At 37.6% G+C, this 20,297-nt stretch overlaps 1 protein-coding gene across 1 annotated transcript in view; it reads left to right on the top strand.

Moving 5' to 3' along the window:
- The window catches only part of LOC134585562 (carboxypeptidase B-like), a 44,550-nt gene continuing 24,253 nt past the window's right edge, over window positions 1–20,297 (top strand). Inside the window, exons 1-3 of the mRNA XM_063441000.1 lie at window positions 1–97; window positions 192–267; window positions 18,546–18,670. Coding sequence (XP_063297070.1) covers window positions 33–97; window positions 192–267; window positions 18,546–18,670 — 266 coding nt within the window. The 5' untranslated portion in view covers window positions 1–32. The remainder of the gene's footprint in view (window positions 98–191; window positions 268–18,545; window positions 18,671–20,297) is intronic.

Raw genomic sequence — 20,297 nt, 5'->3', positions numbered from 1 at the left:
GCCATCATCCACCAATCCTCTATCAAAACAGCATGTGGTCCATAATTATTTTAGTTAGCATTGCAGCAGTCTCTGCTGAACGTCTTAATTTCCATGGGTAAGAATATTTAAAATTTGCTGAATAAATAAAAGACAAAGTTAAAATGTGCTGGTTTGATCGTTTGTTTGATTGTCTGACTGTTTGTTTGAAGGGATAAAGTTTTCCGTGTAGTACCACAAAATGCTGAACACGTGGAACTTCTCAGATCCTTAGACATAAACGCTGAGGTATGTACTGATTTATTATAAAATAATTTAATTTCAATGTAATATTTTATTTTTTTACAGTTTATAGAACAATCTACACCAACAAAGTGCTCAGGTTTTTGTAGTCCAAAACACATAGTTTGCCATGATAGTCACCCTTTATGAACATAGGATTTTGAAACCTGTGATATTCTCTAAAGTCGATCCAGTTCTCTACTTCCACAAAATTGGATTTTTAAAGGTCTGTTTTTTGTTTCTAAGAAAATTAATGTAGAACTTTATTTAAAGCACTTTTTGTTTACCATCTCCATTAAAGAGGAAGCAAAAATACAAGATGTAAATATTTATCTTTCGAGAACACTGTTTCTTTTTTCATGCGGCTGTTATTATTTCTTTATGGTTTGTTTTCAACTTCATATATTAGAAGAATAAAAAACATGCTAGAGTTAACTAATATAGCAAAGGCAAAAGGGAATTGTAATTAATTAAAATACATAATTATGTAAAAATATTACATAAATATATATATACATATGTGTATATATATATGTATATAAACAAATGAGAAAACCCCTGCACTCCAACTTTTACTAATGATACTGCCAGGTGCCAAGTCCCAAATTCATAAAAAATCTAAAAATTACCGGCACTCATGGGCTTCTTTCATCCAATTTATTAATAGGTGAAGATAGTCAGGTCAACGTTTCAGCTCCCGATCGGAGCTTTCATCAGGACACCAAAGGCACATTACATGGCATAAAACAAACATATATAGGACAAAGAAATCACATTTAACCAATAAACACTGACCTTATCAGCTGTGCTCCATTAACTTAGATGCTCGGCGTTCACTCAGTCCCAAATCAAAGAATTTGATGGGGTATTAATAACAATGGATGTCAACAGTTTATATACAGTGATACCGCACCAGGAGGGTATTGAGGCGATGAGACAACTACTATCTACGTCTACACAGTACTGTGGTCCACCTATTGAATTTACTTTGGAATTATTATCTCTGGCGTTGTATAATAATTATTTTAGGTTTGAAAAGCAATGGTTCTTACAAGTCTCTGGTACGTCCATGGGGGCCGCGATGGCCCCAATGTATGCTAATACATTTATGTTCGACTTTGAACAAAAACATATATTGACACAATATCGAGAGCAAATAGTCAGATACTATCGCTTCATTGACGATATTTTAATTCTCTGGAGGGGCACAGATGAGGAAGCGAGGACGTTCGTACAACATATCAATGACCTGCCTACGCCAATAAGAGTGACCTCACACATCGATCACAATAATGTCCAATTCCTTGACCTTGAAATATCAGTCATCAATCATCAGTTGGAGTATAAGTTATATACAAAACCCACTGACAGGAACACCATCCTACACTATGATAGTTTTCACCCCCAACATCTGAAGAAAGCCCTGCCACTGTCTCAGTTCCTAAGGGTCTATAGAAACAATTCCCAGGAGGAACAACGCAAAGAACAATTGAAGATGATGTATTCTAAATTCAAAAAGAGGGGATACAAACGACCGATTCTTGAAAAAGCATTGACACAAGCAGGAGAACAATATCAGAAAGGAAATAATGTAAAAAAGGAACCCAACAATCGAATAATTTTTCCAGTAATATTACACACTGCAAGCCAGGAAATCTCTGAAATTGTAACTCGCAACTGGAACATCTTGCGACAAGACACAACACTGCCGAAGGAACTGACGAACAAGCCCATGTTCTGCTATAAGAAGAATAAAAACTTGAGAGACCTGTTAGTTAAAACAGATCCCATTCATTGTTATAACATCACAAAGAAAGGAACTATGAACAATGGTTGTGTCAGATGCTTAGGGTGTGTGACCTGTGGGCATATAATTCCTTCCAAGGTAGTTACCCACCCCCATAGTGGTAAAGTCTACAAAATAGCCCACAGGATACACTGTCGCACGGAATTTGTCATATATAAACTCACATGCCCTTGTGGGCTGAGTTATATAGGAAAGACAGAAACAGCACTGTGCGAGAGAATTAGGGGCCACAGATCAAGTATCCGCCTTGCCTATCGTGATGGCAAGTCGGACAAACCTGTGGCCCGACATTTTCTGGAAAAACAACACCCACTCTCTGCCTTGCGCTGCGTGGCATTTGACCATGTGCCAGTGGCGGCTAGAGGTGGGGATAGAGGGAGACTTCTCTTACAAAGAGAAACTTACTGGATAATAGAACTCGATACGATCTCCCCCAGAGGTCTTAATGAAAAATGTTCATTCTTTCCTTTTCTTTAACCGGTCCTTAGGTGTATGTTTAACAAGACTTACGGTTTAAGTATGTGCCCATGCCCTCTCCACTGTAATGTATGGAAATGGAACAATTCTGAGAGCCACCCTGGAGAGTAAGCTACAGGATTAGTACCATGTGTTAATAATATATGATATATATTATTTTTAAAGATATCCCCCAGAGGGAGAATTACTCTGGTCAAACTGGAATTTTAAAATGTACTTATTAATGTTTAGATTGTAACCATAGACACTGACCAAAAATCACTTACATATATATCTTAGCCTGAAGAAACTTATAATATAGACAATGCGTCTTATATTTTCTTGTTTTTCTTTTTTTACCTCACCACTAATCAGAGACAGATTATTAATGTTTTAGCACATATGAAACGCACATATTAGTACATCGAGGCACACACACAGTCTCAAATATTTGTAATATAACATAGTACATTCACTAAGGATCTTATATTTTATAAGCAAATCACTAGAACAAATATTGTTCATACAACACATTTATGATAGTGTACCAATACCTTACTGATGATACATATTGACTTATGTTTATATATAAATTGACACATGTTTATCACTTGTATAGATTTTTTTGAGCAAGCATATATTTTTTTTCTTTCCCTTTAGTTTTAAACTACTGGCTAACAGAATGTGAGTAATATAACCTACTTCTTGAATATGAATAATGAACATCTAAAGACGAATAGTAACAATAACAGTGTGAATCCATTGGGATGCTCGGCGAGCACCAAGGTTGGATCCAAACAGTCCGTAATCACTGAGAGACTGGCTCTGTATTAGTAGGGAGAATACTCCTAACGATGGCTGTAAACATAGTAGCATCCTTGCTGGTTAAACCAGCGGTTGCTTGGTTACTATGACGCTATCGGATCAGAGTTCCGGCCTCCCGATCATGTGATGCGGAAGTCCACACCAACGCTAGACATGCGCAATGGGACTGAGTGAACGCCGAGCATCTAAGTTAATGGAGCACAGCTGATAAGGTCAGTGTTTATTGGTTAAATGTGATTTCTTTGTCCTATATATGTTTGTTTTATGCCATGTAATGTGCCTTTGGTGTCCTGATGAAAGCTCCGATCGGGAGCTGAAACGTTGACCTGACTATCTTCACCTATTAATAAATTGGATGAAAGAAGCCCATGAGTGCCGGTAATTTTTTGATTTTTTATATATGTATATATATATTTTTTTAAATATTAGTTTTTATATATAGGTATATATATATAGATGTGTGTTATTTCGTTCTAACTGTATTGTGATATTAATATATATATATATATATATATATATATATATTTATATCAAAATACACGTAGAACGAAATAATATATATATATATATATATATATATATATATATATATTTATATATATATATATATTAATAGTAAAATACACCTAGACAGTGTATGTGTGTGTATGTATATGTGTGTATATATATATATATATATATATATATATATCTGATCTAAGTATATTATTTTTTTTTTTACCCTGATTTTAATTTAATTTTATTTGATTTCCAGCCAGCAAGGGGACTAACTGTTATTACATGCAGTCCCACTGCTAGCAATGCAGCAGCCATCTAACCTGGCCATGTGATTGTGAGGTCCTGGGGGGGCCAGAGGAGGCAGGAATCCGCCACGGGGGACTCCCTGGGATCCCAGGTGAGTCTCCCCAACCGCGATCGCCTATTGTGGGATCGCCGGCGGCCGGTTAAGTAAGAAAAAAAAATGGAGGACGTACTATTACGCCCTGCGGGTTTAGTGCCGCTTAGAATAGGGCGTAATAGTACGCCCTCCAGTTTTTTTTATATTCTTTATTTTTATAGTGCACAGCGTAACAATCAGAGTACACAGACAATTCCTCATGGGGATATTCAGCAATCACATAGTGGTAACATATTAGAAAATGTCATGAAATACTGCACTTTTTATATTTATGGTAGCTAAGGTAACAAGTATAGCTGGCATATCTATATGTTTCCAGCTGGGGAGACATCTTGTCAGAGGGGAGATACAGGAAATTAGAAATAATAAACATTTATGTTCTTAAGCTGGCTATCTAAATATAATCATAAAAGCTGACAAGTAATGCTGATTATGGTTTAGGAAACAGGCTAAGTGACCATAGTAGTACCGACTATGCCAGGCTTAGAAACGTGGGGTGAGTTATTCTATATTCAGGCCAGCGATACAATGATATTTTTGCTACTGAGCCTACAGCTGAAGGCAGTCACGCCCTGTCCTATGCATACAAACATATTAAAAAGTCATTTAATAAACCAAACAGCTTAACAAGATGAATACGTCAGTGAACTTAGGTTGAGGAAGTCGGCATTTGTTAGGCAGACTGATAAACAGAAAGACCTTAAACTTTGCCAATTAAATTATACAGTTGTTTGATAACACAAGAAAAAAGAGAAAAAAAAAACGAGAAATGAGCAGAGAAGACACACATAGCTCGGTTAGTGTGTAACACGCTGCGCAGTTCAGATAATTAATTATACCGCTGGGTATGGAAGCTGGGCAGTTGGAGTCGGCTAGCTGTAACAAGACTCGAGCTGGTAGACATTTTTACTTGTATGGTGTAATCTCATAAGGTCTGGCTAAACAAGATGGCGAAAGTTAATAACATGCTAGGCTCAATGCGGTTGAACAAGCTTTTAGGGCTTACTAATTGCACAATAAATGGCATGTGGTACAAGCTATAATTAAATAAATAAACCTGAGTGTATCAGAACATAAATTAAGAGCCTGAAAAATAAGCACTAACAAAATAAAAATGTTCAGGCAATGAATGATATTTTAAAATATAAGTCCATCTCTGTGCTTGCCGGCAGGCAGCTGAGTTTTCTCGGCGTCCTGGCCTGGCTTAGTGTACCGTGGTCAGTCACCCAGATATAGAGCGTGCTCTCGAGTCTTTAACCGATACCTTGTTGGGGTTGTGCTGGTCCCTACCTCGGACACCCATGTCGTCAAGTAACCGTGCGGTGAGCTTGTGGGCTTGCTGAGTGTCGTTGAGATGAATCAGTAGGCAGAGGTACAGGTGCCTTCATGGTAAGGGGCGCCTCTGGCTTGCTCGCGTTGCGGGCAGTCGGTGTTCGTTTCGCCACCCTGTATGAGTTGGGTGTCTGTTTACGTCTCCGCCATCTTCTCGCATTTTAGCGCCTCCCCTGGGGTGCAGTTGGGCTTTGCGGGTCGGGCGGTGGGCGGCATGTCGCATGATATGAGGTGTGTGGCGGCAAAGTCCCCCGTCTCAGCCTATGTTCAAGCTTTAGCCAGAAGTTGGCAAATATCATATCCAGGCTTGATAGGGGGGCTTGTTGTGCTTCATGCCCGTTCGCGGGTCCTGCGGTCTCCGCCATTTTGGGTCGGTCCCGCAGCCCACTGATGTGTTCCTTGCTCGTTTTTGCCACTGCTGAAAAGGCTGCAAATAATGGACCGGGATGACCCCCACCGGTCCGGTGGGGGATGTCGGGTACCCGGTCATGACAATCGGCTCCCAGGCTGCTCCAGGCTGAGAGCTCGGCCGCTGCTCCCGTCCAGTGCACACCCGGCCACATGTCTTCGCGGGTGTAGCCTGCTGTCTGTCTGCTGTTCACGGGCCGCATAACCGGTTTACCGTGTGCAGTGAATCGCTTAGGGTCAGTTTATGCAGGTTTTTGTGGTTCAGTTATGCCTATTTTAGCTGTTTTAGCTTAGTTCAGGAGAGAGCTGCAGCTAGGCACGTCTTCACTCCATGACAGTCAGGCCCCGCCCCCGCCCTCCAGTTTTAAGGGGTTAAAATACATTTTAAAATGTATGAGGCTACTTAAAATCACCTATCTCAGCAAACAAATCTGGGGATTCAGTTCCACCATATGGCCATTTTGTGTTATGGCCATTTCTACTTCACAGTACCCCAATATCGGTGGGTCCTACACTAATTCCAACATGAGAGACAAATTAAATAGTGATTGTGCTAAATAAGCTGAAGTGTATTTAAATAATGTGTTGTAAGAGCATTGTGAATATATATAATGCTAAATTAGTGTGATAGATGAAATAAAAAAATACAGTATCAACAATAAACTAATGAAAAATGATAGTGCTTTGATGTATGTGCTCACAATGCAAATTATATATTAACTCAATAAAAAGTATTATTATAGTGACATTACTATCCAAAACATACTCAAATATATACCTTTATGTGTGCATTGTTTCTTAATCTGTATTATATATAATTTTTGGTCACCAAGCCAGCACCATTCCTGCAAGATGCATGTTCCGGGTGTGCCCCCAATTCCCTTTTGTCTTTACCATGTAAGTGTGGAATCCAAACCAGATTCATTTTGGGTTGAGCACCTGCCCAGCCTCCCCAGACTCAGAGGCCCCTTTGGAGGTGACCATAAGCATATATTTAAGTAGGTTTTGGATAGTAATGTCACTTTAATTATAATTTTAATTGAGCAGATATATAATTTGCATTGTGAGCAATAGACACATTTTTTTAATTGCCTTTATCACATTAATTTTGCATTATATATATTCACGTTGGAATTCGTGTAGGACCTACCGATATTGGGGCACTGGGAAGTAGTGGTAGGCTTAACACAATGTGGCCATATGGTGGAACATAATACCAATATTTGTTTGCTGAGATAGGCTATTTTAAGTAGCCTTATAGAAATGAGAAATTTATTTTTTTATGTGTGCACTGTTCATGTATTATAGTTAACTAATATAATAGCAATACATACATTTATAATTTATGCTTATATAGCAACGGTAAGTGGCAAAATATTTAATATCCATATGTACAGAAACGCATAACCCAGACACCTTAAAATATGAGACAATGGATTAGAATTTTTTTTTTTAAATAGTCTATCTACAGCTTGTTTACAAATCTTCCACCTCCAAGCTACTGTTATAAAATAAACTGAGGCATTAACCCCTTAAGACCGGAGGGCGTACTATTACATCCTTTTTAAAGCGGCTCTAAATGCCGCAGGACGTAATAGTACGCCCTCCGTTTTTTTGTTACTTACCCGGTCGCCGGCGATCCCACGGCGGCGATTGTGGTTGGGGGGACTCCCAGGGAGCCCCCCGCGGCACCTCTGTCCTCTTCAGCCCCCCCGGTCCTGTGAGAGTGAGGTCCTTGCGAGGACCTCACAATCACATGGCCGGGATAGCTGGCTGCAGCAATGCCAGCAGGGGGACTGCCTGTAATGACAGTTGGTCCCCCTGCTGACTGGAAATAAAATTAAAATAAGTTAAAATAAATGTAAAAAAAATATATATATACTTAGATCATACACACACACACACATACACCGTCTAGGTGTATTTTAATATTAATATATATATATATATATATATATATATATAATTATATATATATATATATATATATATATATATTAATATCAAATTGCACGTAGACTGATACTGATTAAATATATATAATTATTGGTAGATATATATTTATATATAATATAAAAAAAATATGTAAATAAGTAAAAAAATAAATAAAAATAAAAATAATTAAAAATAAAATATTAAAAAATATATAGATGTGTTTTATTTCGTTCTAACTGTATTGTGATATATATATTTATCAAGATACACGTAGAACAAAATAATATATATATCTATATACATAAATATACATAAATATATATATATATATATACGTATAAAATAATATATATATCTATATACATAAATATACATAAATATATATACGTATATATCACTATATATATACCTATATATAAATAAAAATATTTAAAAAAAATTATATATGTATATATATATACGTATATATACACATATGTATATATATATACATATATTAATTCTCCACATATATTTATGTAATAATTTTACCTAATTAGGTATCCTAATTAATTACAATTAGCGGGACCTGCCTGACAACCCATGCCGAAAGTATAGGGAATTTAATTTGCTAGCACTATATTTAACCCTATAACTTTCCAAGACACCATAAAACCTGTACATAGAGGGTACTGTTTTACTCGGGAGACTTCGCTGAACACAAATATCAGTGTTTCAAAACAGTAAAATGTATTACAACGATGATATCGCCAGTAAAAGTGACGTTTTTTACATTTTTCACGCACAAACAGCACTTACACGGACGATATTATTGCTGCAATACTTTTTACTGTTTTGAAACACAAATATTTGTGTTCAGCGAAGTCTCCCGAGTACAACAGTACCCCTCATGTACAGGTTTTATGGTGTATTAAAAAATTACAGCGTCAAATACAAGGCTTGTGTTTCATTTTTTTCACATTAAAATTCGCCAGATTGCTTACGTTGCCTTTATGACCCTATGGTAGCCCAAGAATGAAAATGACCCCTATGATGGCATACTATTTGCAATAGTAGACAACCCAAGGTATTGCAAGTGGGGTATGTCCAGTCTTTTTTAGAAGCCACTTAGTCACAAACACTGGCCAAAATTTGCGTTTTTTGCATTTTTCACAAACAAACAAATACTAACGCTAACTTTGGCCAGTGTTTGTGACCAAATGGCTACTAAAAAAGACTGGACATACCCCATTTGCAATACCTTGGGTCGTCTACTATTGCAAATGGCATGCCATTATGGGTGTAAATTAATTTCCTGGACTACTATACAGTCTCAAAGGCAACGTAACCAATCTGGTGAATTTCAATTTCAAACGTAACACGCTATATTTGACCCTGTAACTTCCCAAAACACCATAAAACCTGTACATAGGGGGTACCGTTTTACACGTAAGACTTTGCTGAATACAATACAATTTGTGTGTGTGTGTGTGTGAGATATAATATAATACAACATAGTTCTCCTCTATCTTTCTGGACTTCAAACTTGAAATCTACAACTTTCAAAATGGTTTTACAGTTCCAAGAGTGGTCAAAAAAGAACCTGGATTTATTGGATTTTATTTGCCTGGGAAAACAATGAAACTATCATTTTATTGTTTGACACATTTATTTTTTTCTGGATTCAGAAAAGCAAATATTTAATACCGGAATACATTGTACCTAGTTAAATATTTGTTCATGTAAAAGGAAAATGTTGTCAGACTTAACAAGTGCAAACTGTATCTTGGAAACATTTTAAGGTATGTTACGTTCACGTTTTATGCATGGCAACTATTCTGTATGGTTAAACCTGCTGAGTGCTATGAACATATTATGGAGAAAATGTGAAAAGGCAATGTGACATTTTAATTATCTTTGTTGGAGTGGGAGGTAGTTAGTGATCCTAGAAAGGAATGGGAATACCGGTCAGTAGTTACTCCTACAATCTAAAATTGTTCATTAAGGAAGTAGTCTTAGAAATTGAATCAAATGATTGTATTAACCAGCTGTATTTCCACTGTCTCTTGGATTTCATGTTCACTATCTAGATGGTAAAAATAGCATTATCATAAAGCAAAAGTACTAGAAATATGTATTTATGTATCGTGGGAAAGCTTACTGTTTGTTATAAAAAGATATCAATTAATATCCACAAAAATCTGCCATTTCATACAAGACAGTTTAATATCATATGCAAAAGAATGTATAAAGAATGTATAAATAAAATTGATAATAATTTGATAAGTTGAATTATTAAATTGATGATGATTAATAAGTAGATAGATAGAACAGCTGTAGTTTCAGAACAGCTATGAACAACTTGTGTTAGGAGAAAGGTATTTATACAATCCGGTCACTTCAACCATTGACTTATCTGTTGTCAGATGATATTTGCAGGTGAAATCCAGGACAATGTAAAGAGTCCAAACAAGATAACAATATCATAAGTTCTCTTATGGAATAATGTCTTTCAATAATATACACTGCTCAAAAAAATAAAGGGAACAAAAAATAACACATCCTGAATGAATTAAACATTCTTCTGAAATTCTTTGTTCATTACATAGTTGAATGTGCTGACAACAAAATCACACAAAAATTTTAAAATAGAAATCAAATTTTTCAACCCATGGAGTTCTGAATTTGGAGTCACACTCAAAATTAAAGTGGAAAAACACACTACAGGCTGATGCAACTTTGATGTAATGTCCTTAAAACAAGTCAAAATGAGGCTCAGTAGTGTGTGTGGCCTCCACGTGCCTGTATGACCTCCCTACAATGCCTGTGCATTCTCCTGATGAGGTGGCGGATGGTCTCCTGAGGGATCTCCTCCCAGACCTGAACTAAAGAATCTGCCAACTCCTGGACAGTCTGTGGTGCAACGTGACGTTGGTGGATGGAGCGAGACATGATGTCCCAGATGTGCTCAATTGGATTCAGGCCTTCATCTTGCAGGAACTGCTGACACACTCCAGCCACATGAGGTCTAGCATTGTCTTGCATTAGGAGGAACCCAGGGCCAACCGCACCAGCATATGGTCTCACAAGGGGTATGAGTATCTCATCTCGGTACCTAATGGCAGCCAGGCTACCTCTGGCGAGCACATGGAGGGCTGTGCGGCCCCCCCAAAGAAATGCCACCCCACACTATTACTGACCTACTGCAAAACCGGTCATGCTGGAGGATGTTGCAGGCAGCAAAACATTCTCCACGGTGTCTATAGACTCTGTCCCGTCTGTCACATGTGCTAAGTATGAACCTGCTTTCATCTGTGAAGAGCACAGGGCGCCAGTGGCGAAATGTCAAACGTCCTGCACGGTGTTGGGCTGTAAGCACAACCCCCACCTGTGGACGTCGGGCCCTCATACCACCCTCATGGAGTCTGTTTCTGACCGTTTGAGCAGACACATGCACATTTGTGGCCTGCTGGAGGTCATTTTGCAGGGCTCTGGCAGTGCTCCTCCTGTTCCTCCTTGCACAAAGGCAAGCGGTAGCGGTCCTGCTGCTGGGTTGTGGCCCTCCTACGGCCTCCTCCATGTCTCCTGAAGTACTAGCCTGTCTCCTGGTAGCGTCTCCATGCTCTGGACACTACGCTGAAAGACACAACAAACCTTCTTGCCACAGCTCGCATTGATGTGCCATCCTGGATGAGCTGAACTACCTGAGCCACTTGTGTTGGTTGTAGACTCCTTCTCATGTTACCACTAGAGTGAAAGCACCGCCAGCATTCAAAAGTGACCAAAACATCAGCCAGGAAGCATAGGTATTGAGAAGTGGTCTGTGGTCACCACTTGCAGAACCACTCCTTTATTGGAGGTGTCTTGCTAATTGCCTTAATTTCCACCTGTTGTCTATCCCATTTGCTCAACAGCATGGGAAATTGATGGTCACTCAGTGTTGCCTCCTAAGTGGACAGTTTGATTTCACAGAAGTGTGATTGACTTGGAGTTACATTGTGTTGGTTAAGTGTTCCCTTTATTTTTTTGAGCAGTGTAGTATGATTAAGAAGTAAGCAGGATAAATAAATAGAAGATGTTTATAGTCAGAGCTAGTGGAGGAAGTGCTAAAGTTGAAATGTACGGTATATGATATCATGAAAGTAAAGAGAATAATGATAAATATCCATAAACTATTAAAGATATAACTCTGAAATAAACAAGCTCTGGGTATCTGTAAACATTTAATGTAGAAGTAGAGCATAGATTAGCTTCATAAGTGGTTATTCGACAAATAGATATTGTACATGGCAGAAACAAGGTTATGCCGATAGAGAGTGTTCAGTGTTAATAGACATGATGGGTTATCTAAATTGTGGAAATTGTCATATTGATAAGACAATGAGTACATGGGCTTGACATACCATACGTATCAGTCTTCCTCTTCTAATAAAGCATAGAGAAGTTGTGTGCATGCCTGCACCTCACATAATGCTGGATCTTAAATACTGTCTATGGGCATGAGGGCCCATAGTTACCTAGTTTCTAGATATGAGCTCCATCTCTGAGTTTCTGACACCTGCGTGATCATCTGGCAATGCAATTTATCCTATTTTTTTCTACCACTGTGGTTTAGCTACATCCCATGAAATGTGTCTCTGATGCTTTCAAAGACTTTTCTGAGCACCTTAAACATTAGAGCCTTCTGCAGTAGTTTTGGTGGGCCCCACGCCTCTGTCTGCATACAAAATCCCACTGCTTAATTATTACAGATATAGCCTTTAACAACACTTAAATAAACTAGTGGAGTGCCTATCACAGAATTCATTCATTGTATTTTGTTTGCCAGCAAATTAATGGGCGATCAGACAAAAAGATCTTTTTGACAGATGATGATGGGCAAACCGATAGAGGAAGAATGGAATAAGCTTCAAATGCAAAACCAACTTTCTAAACACAATAATGCTTAAATATGCTGCAATTGTATAATTAGATGTTAGGTCTGTGCAGCTAAACATGTCTTCTCTAATGTATTAAAGGTTGAGCTTGATTGACTTGAGTCTTTTTTCAACCTAGATTAATATGTATCTATGTAACAGTCGTAGTATACTTGCAATATTAAATGAGAGAATGTCAGTATTGACAAGTAGACAGGCTGAATAACAGCATACTATGAAAGGGAGTCACTGAATTGGATGACAGGGAGAGTTAGTGATCCATCTGTGCTGCCTATTGTGAATTTGTCTGAAAGCCTTCATTTAAATATAAGTTGTGCCGTCCCTGTTTTTCGTGCAATATGTCTAACTGTAATAAAATCACAATAAACATTGTATGTTATGCCTAACCATTGTACTGAACTGTAAAAAAAAAAAACGACCAGAGCAGTCGCATGTCTGTGTAGCTCCTGCACTGAACAAAGTTGCAGCAACCGAAGGCCAGCAACACCACAAGCCAGCAAATTTTTCTTGCCCCCGTCACTCACACTTTCCCTCCCTCATGAATCTGACCCGGAACCAGCATGCATAAGAATCCTCAGAGAGCAGCCTTTGTAAGATGGCGATTATGTAAATGCCCTATCACCTAGGTCTAACAGCATCGGAATCGGAATTCATAGGGAAACTCTCAGACAATTGCCCTGCCCACCTTGGGGAATGTAAACTGATGATATGCTACAGGACCTATGAGCAACAATCCAAGCAGACTTCAGCACTATAACAGCAGATTTACTCCGCAATCTAAGAACACAGGAGTGGTAGATGCTGAGGACATGGCCAGGCATACCAATGTTAGGGATCAGTGCACACTGGGGCAGGTTACCCGAGATGAGTTGCCAACTTACCTTATACTCTTACCCTAAATGAACTAGTTTTCCGGTGGCTACTGGACCAAGCTCATTGTATTGCTAAACCACGCGGTTTGCTTGCTGATACACCATGTGATGTAATTACATGGCTGCACTATCTACATTGCATTATCTGACCTCACTGCAGCCATGATTTCCAGTAGAGATGACTTTGCAACCCCCAATAAACAACTGAGACAACACATTATAGCATACAGATGGAGGTAACCTACAAAAGTTCTAGTGTGGCACAACAACACCCTCAAACTCATAATTAATCCCAAGAAAGTCCGACAGACACTCAAGTCCTGGGATCTGCAAGTGGATAACCACCCTCTTTCCTCACCATCAGCACCACCGCGCAAAGTGAGAGCAACATTGAAAAATATTTAAACACCCGACTTCCTTAGATGCTACCAGAGCACCTTCCTCTCACACATTCCAACTGGAGCAGTTACATTTGGGACAATGCTTAGAGGAGCACGCACCTAAACCATTACCATGTTAATAGCTCCATGCAGAAATTAACCTAAATATGTATTATCTACTACGATTTCCCAGCCAAGTACAACCCCTCAGTAAACATTAGCTGTGCTATTTCCTTATGTATTGTAAAGAGTATGCGGTCAATATGTATGCAAGGTTTACATCTATTTGAACAGTAGGAAAGCAGAACTACAAATAAAACAAAACCAAAGAAAACTGAGTAACAAGAGGGGAAATAGGCGTCATAAATAATAAAAAAAATTAGAAAGCGATAAAGGGGGAAGGAGAGGAGTGAAGAAGTTGAATGACATTAAGAAATTATGATTTGTACTCCACCTTACTCTACGGTTGCAGGTTAACTGTTCAACTGCCTGTAAGTTCAGGAGTTACTGACAACTCCCCATTAGAGAAAGCATTGGAAAAGTGATATCCCATATCCTTAGTTATTACTACACTGCATTCTCTCCCATAACATTGCTGCCTCTGGTTTGATGTTGTAAGCTCTAAGCTAGATCATAAACCTACTATATATTCTTTAGTTTTTTTATGTGTTGTTAAGTATTCCATTTCCTTTGCCTCCCCATTCCACCATGTCCTGCTGGGTACTGCTAGAATGGAGTCCTAAAAGCAAATCCAGCTATTGCCTTATGTTGGTCATCACAGATACAAGCACATCAGTTATGGAATAAAAAGCTCCAGGAGAAGACTACATTGCACAAAACAGAGGAATCGTAGCTTTAGTCAAGAAACATTGTTTACAGTTTTTTTTTCACTTAATGCGAAAGGATTAAATAGCCCACATAAATGTTGCATGGTCCTCCACAACACTTCAACAGTGATCTGTGGTGATCATTTGTTGCCAAGAAACATATTTCTGTAAATCCAACCCTCTGAAATTCTCATCATGACAATATCTTACCAGCTATCATGCATACTCCTCCTGCAAAACAAATGGGGCATATATAATGTTTCACAAAGATTGGTTCTGCTCCCTCACAGAGAAACTTGCTGACCCAAAAGGAAGACTCTTGATTCTGGTGTTGATTTATTCCCCAAACGAGAATCAAATTGTATTCCTTAACAGATGCTTCAAAAAGATTCAAAGCAGGCAGAGAGGTAGACTTGTTTTTGCTGGGGGGGCTTTGAACTGTTACGGTGACCCAACCTTAGACACTAAAGATATGTTAGTTAGACCCCCAACTAAATGAGCTCTCACGTTAAGCACACAATTTTCACTTCTACTATCTCAATTTAACTTGCATAACACCTGGAGAGAGAGAAAGAAATATATAACACTTACTACTCAAATGCGCACAAAAAATATTATATTCCTATGTGTCTGATGGATCCACTTACTATTCAACCTCTGAGAGACTACAAAATCAGCCTTACCATGTGGTCTGATCATGCGCCCATCCTAACCTTCTTTATAGCTCACTATCCGGTGAGAGGTCTAGGCCAGTGGAGATTGAATAAAGCACTACAGCTTAGCTCACTTTATAAAAAGAAGTGGCAAGTAGAGCACCAAAAACTGATCACACAACTGCAAAATCTAGAAAAGAAGAACAAGTCTTACCCCACGAAAAATCCTGCAAAATAAATTTTATATATTCCACAAGGTCCAATCCTTACAACTTCATCATATCAAAAGAAATCTACACAAACTCAAACTAACGTACTACACCTAAGGCCAGTATTCTGGGCCAGTATTCTAGCCACTCACATATGATCTAAACAGGCCCAAGCTAAGACAAGAATGGTATGAAATACACCAGAGACAATCAATATACTCATACCAATTCTAAGCAGGAAATTGACAACTATTTGGATGCTTTACAACTCCCCCAAGTATCGAATGACAAAACCGCAAAACTCACACTCCATATCACTGAGGAAAAGACCCTCGCGGCCCTAAAATGTTTACCACTACAAAAGGCACCTGGCCGTGAAAGGCTACCCAACTCCTACTTTAAATCATATACTGATCTACTAGTGCTGGACCTTATAGCCCTGTTTAACATATTTCAAGATACTAATGCCATTCCTGCAGAGATGTCAACCGCCTGTGTAATCACTCTGCCTAAACTTGGCAAACATCCTATGCTCTGTGCTAATGTTCACCAGATTTGTTTAATGTTTAATGCAATATAAACGTATATGCTAATATACTAACTGCCAGATTCAGTATGCTTTATCCTATCCTAACATCTAAACAACAAGTAGGGTTTACGCCTCACAGGCAAGAGTTAGATAACACCAGTTGGGTAATGAACCTCATAGAATTTATTCTAAGAAACAGAAGCCCTAGTGTGTGAGTGGCCCTGGATGCACAAAAGGTCCCACTCTCTCTGCAAAAGTGGAATTCTTGCCTCATTCCTTCAAGTGATAATGGATCAATATTCCTTTCCCTCTGCATTTTTATCTACTCCCCTGTATATAACTAATGGTACCAGACAAGGCTGCCATCTTTTGCCTACTTATACAGTTGTAATCAAAATTATTTGCAGAAAAATTCCTGGGAAATTCTACAGTGGCTATCACAGTTTTGAGACTGGGAAGTCATTATATGCGGCATTTTCTGTTGAATTTGGGAAAACCACTTGAAGCACTTGTTGTGTTGAGCTATTTCAATAGTTTTTTTTTTATTTGTTCATTGCAAACAGCTGAAAATAGAGAGAAATACAGCAATATATCATGCTACAAAAATACTCAGGTTTTACCACTGTGCCTCTACACTGAGTCCTCTCACACTCTACAACAAACTTTCACCTTTGACTGGAGGAAACATCACCTTAAATATTTGGGAGTCAACCTGTCTGCTAGTAGAGAATCAATCATGGAGGCAAACTACTCCAAATTACTTAAACTTAATTACTTAAAATCAACTTTAAGACATGGCAAACCAATCAACTGTCAAGGGTCGGTAGAATTGACTTAGTCAAAATGAGCACACTGCCTCATATAGTATATTTGTTCAGAACTGTGCCGTTCCCATTATCTGAGACAATAGGGAACAGCCTTTAAAGAGTACAGAAAAAAAAGAATGTCTGTGTAAGATACACAAAATGTTTCACCATCATTTTGTGTATCTATCACAGACATTCTACAACAGATTATTTACCATTACCCATATGCAGAGCATGTGATAGTTTCTAAATTTGTAACATCTAGTGTATGTCATAAACATTGACTTTTCTCTTTCTATAGCAATATTTCAGATATTTTGAGTAGTAATACAAAATATTGTTTTAAGCTATTTATGTATTCTCTATTCTGTAGAAATATTTCAGGCATTTGAATATAGTAATGCAACATGTTGTTTTTAACTATGTATAAGTAATGCGGAAAAGACTGACTTGCAAATACAGACTAAACCTTAGCCTGAACTGCAAGACAAGCCGAAAGTTATATTGATGTGTATTACCATAAAGGAAAAGTCACCAGAGAGGCATTATTGCAAATTTTAACAGAATAGAAAAGGATGGTAAAAATAAAAGCTGAATGTGGGATTCCAGAGATACTCATATATGACAAACAAAGCTAACATTCGAGGACATATAAAGTCAGAATAGTCAATAACTGGTCATCCACACACAGAAAACTGAAGAGTTAAAGGTACATAGTAAAGGACTGCTAGAATCACACAAGGTTAATGAGTCTTCGGTGGTTCCAAGTTTAAACATACTATTAATTAGCGACTCATGTCCACTCTGCCAAGGCAGAACATACAGGTACACAGTTCAGCTTAAATTCACTGACGCAGCAATGATGTAAGTCAGCTACAAAGCAGGTTGCATTGGATTGAGTCGTGTTGGAGGTGGCAGTCTGTTGTCCCTGCAGCAACGTTAGTAGTATTGACAAGGATGAACAAACAATTGAAAAACTAAAACTTTGATATCTAAACGACTGCCTTCCTTTCTTCCCCTCTATACCCATTCTTTTGACAAAAACTCAATGATAAATAAGTTAAACATTTTTATCAAAATTATTTTATTTTTTATTTATTCTGTATCCAGAATAACAATATATTATAACATGTAACAACATGTCATTTAAATTCAGTATTTCTGTGCAATATATACATCCTGGATTTCAGAACAAAAACCTATTTAAATAGCTTTAAACCTTGGATAAAGCTTGCCCAAAAATCCTGTATCCATCATGAATTCATTCATTTTCAATAGAGAAGAAGATAGGGTTAGTCAAAAAACTGTAACATTAATAATCATGGACGCATGTTGCATTAACTTAGCATGTTGCAATTTATTTGTAGTAATCCATCTTTCATTTACAGAGAAATAGTACAATTTCATAACAATTTCTGTGTTCTTTTCTAGCTTGATTTTTGGGTTCCTGCCTCCACCTCAAGCATAATTGAAGGAGGACGTGTTGATTTCCGTGCGAAAAGCCATGTATCCTATGACGTGCAGGCTCTTATTGCGCAAAGTGGCATGCCCTATCAGTAGGTCAACTATTATTTTCACAATAGTATATCACAGTTAAAAGGATACAGTTATTCTAGTTAGTAAAACAGTTGCTAATCTTCTAATCTCATAATCAATAAGTATCAGTAGATCAAATCTAATATTATTTCAAATCATACTGTATACATTGTCAGGTAACATTGCAATCATGTGCTATGCATATTGGCAAAGAGAGGTTACATTAACAGATCGTCTTACTAAAACCAAAGGTCTTGTTTCCTTGCTGCTTCCATGAATTACCAACAATCTGTTATTGTTAAAATTAAAGCTGCTATCTGTAAGGATCTATGTTACAGAATGTAATGTGTAACAATCGGTAATTAGCAGCTGATGAAAGTTTTAACAATTCCCATCAAAAGGAGATGCTAAACTCTAACACCTGACTTTTATGCTGGGTGGTAAAATTTGACATCTGTCACTATTGAAATAAAATTACACCTGATTTCTAGATATAATTAGGAAAAGACAAGTCAATGATGCAAAGTCTTAAGGCATCATATAGTAAAATGTATTTATTCTATATTTAAGTATATTTAGGCATCAAACCTTATTTAAAACTTTTTGTATTTCATTTTTGTTAAATGCCTTCAAATTTTGTAAAGTCATGTGTATGCAATCACTAAGAGGAACTTGCTCAGATTATCATCATTTCATAAAGTTCTGGTCGAGACGTGGAGTTGTTATGACAACAAATTGGAAAGTGTGATATCTTGATATCGCCTCAATTCGCGAAACAGTAAACACTTAGTGGAGGCCAGTGAGTTTGCAGACTTGTAACTATAGTTTAAAACTATAGTAGTGGAGTAGTGAAACAATCTTCCACTACTCTCTATTCTCTCTTCATCACAATTGTTTTACCTTACCTCAGTAGTTTCTCTTTACTTTCACATATTCCGTTCCCGAGGGTCATACAAGCATCCTACAAGCCAGAAGGCTGAGGCCCTTCTTGTCACCATTCTTTTGTTGTATTAGCTTAGAATGGAAATATCTAGCCTTTGCAACCTGCCTGTTACAACAGTCAGTTATGTGTTATTTTTCCTGTTGTCATAAATGTGAGTGAATAGGTATTTATTGATGTGCAATATAACCACATACATCTCCTCTGTTCCTGCTCACTAGCAGCAGTATGAATGCAGTCTATACTGTACACAGGACAAGCAATAATACACAATGACAAGACTATCATACATACATACATAGTACTTCACAAAGTGGAGATGACTAGCCGACAACCAACCAGTGTAAGAAACATGACCAAGCACTTGGATTGCATCCATATGGAACTTAGAACCAAAGATCACTATCAAAATCGCTATTCAAATCTTGTTCTTTAGTTTGTGTGCTTGTTATGAAAATTGTCTTCACCAACATAAGTCCCTAAACATAAAAATGTCTTGAAGTTGTTTTATGTCTTCCAGCCAGTTGTAGAACCTTGCAGAACATATTCACACTTTATAAACATTGATAAGTCTAATGATAACAAAAAAATAAAATGTAATGAGGGTTAAATTGAAATCATAAATTTGCTTGCACATTGATTTAAGAAGAAGAAGCATGGGATAGACAACATCTCAGGATGATGGTCTGTAGTGCATTAGTTTTAAG

Source organism: Pelobates fuscus, chromosome 2 (assembly GCF_036172605.1).
Source record: "Pelobates fuscus isolate aPelFus1 chromosome 2, aPelFus1.pri, whole genome shotgun sequence".
Classification (NCBI taxonomy): Eukaryota; Metazoa; Chordata; class Amphibia; order Anura; family Pelobatidae; genus Pelobates; species Pelobates fuscus.
Note: the sequence above shows the minus strand (reverse complement) of the source record. Positions and strands in the feature narration are given on the sequence as shown.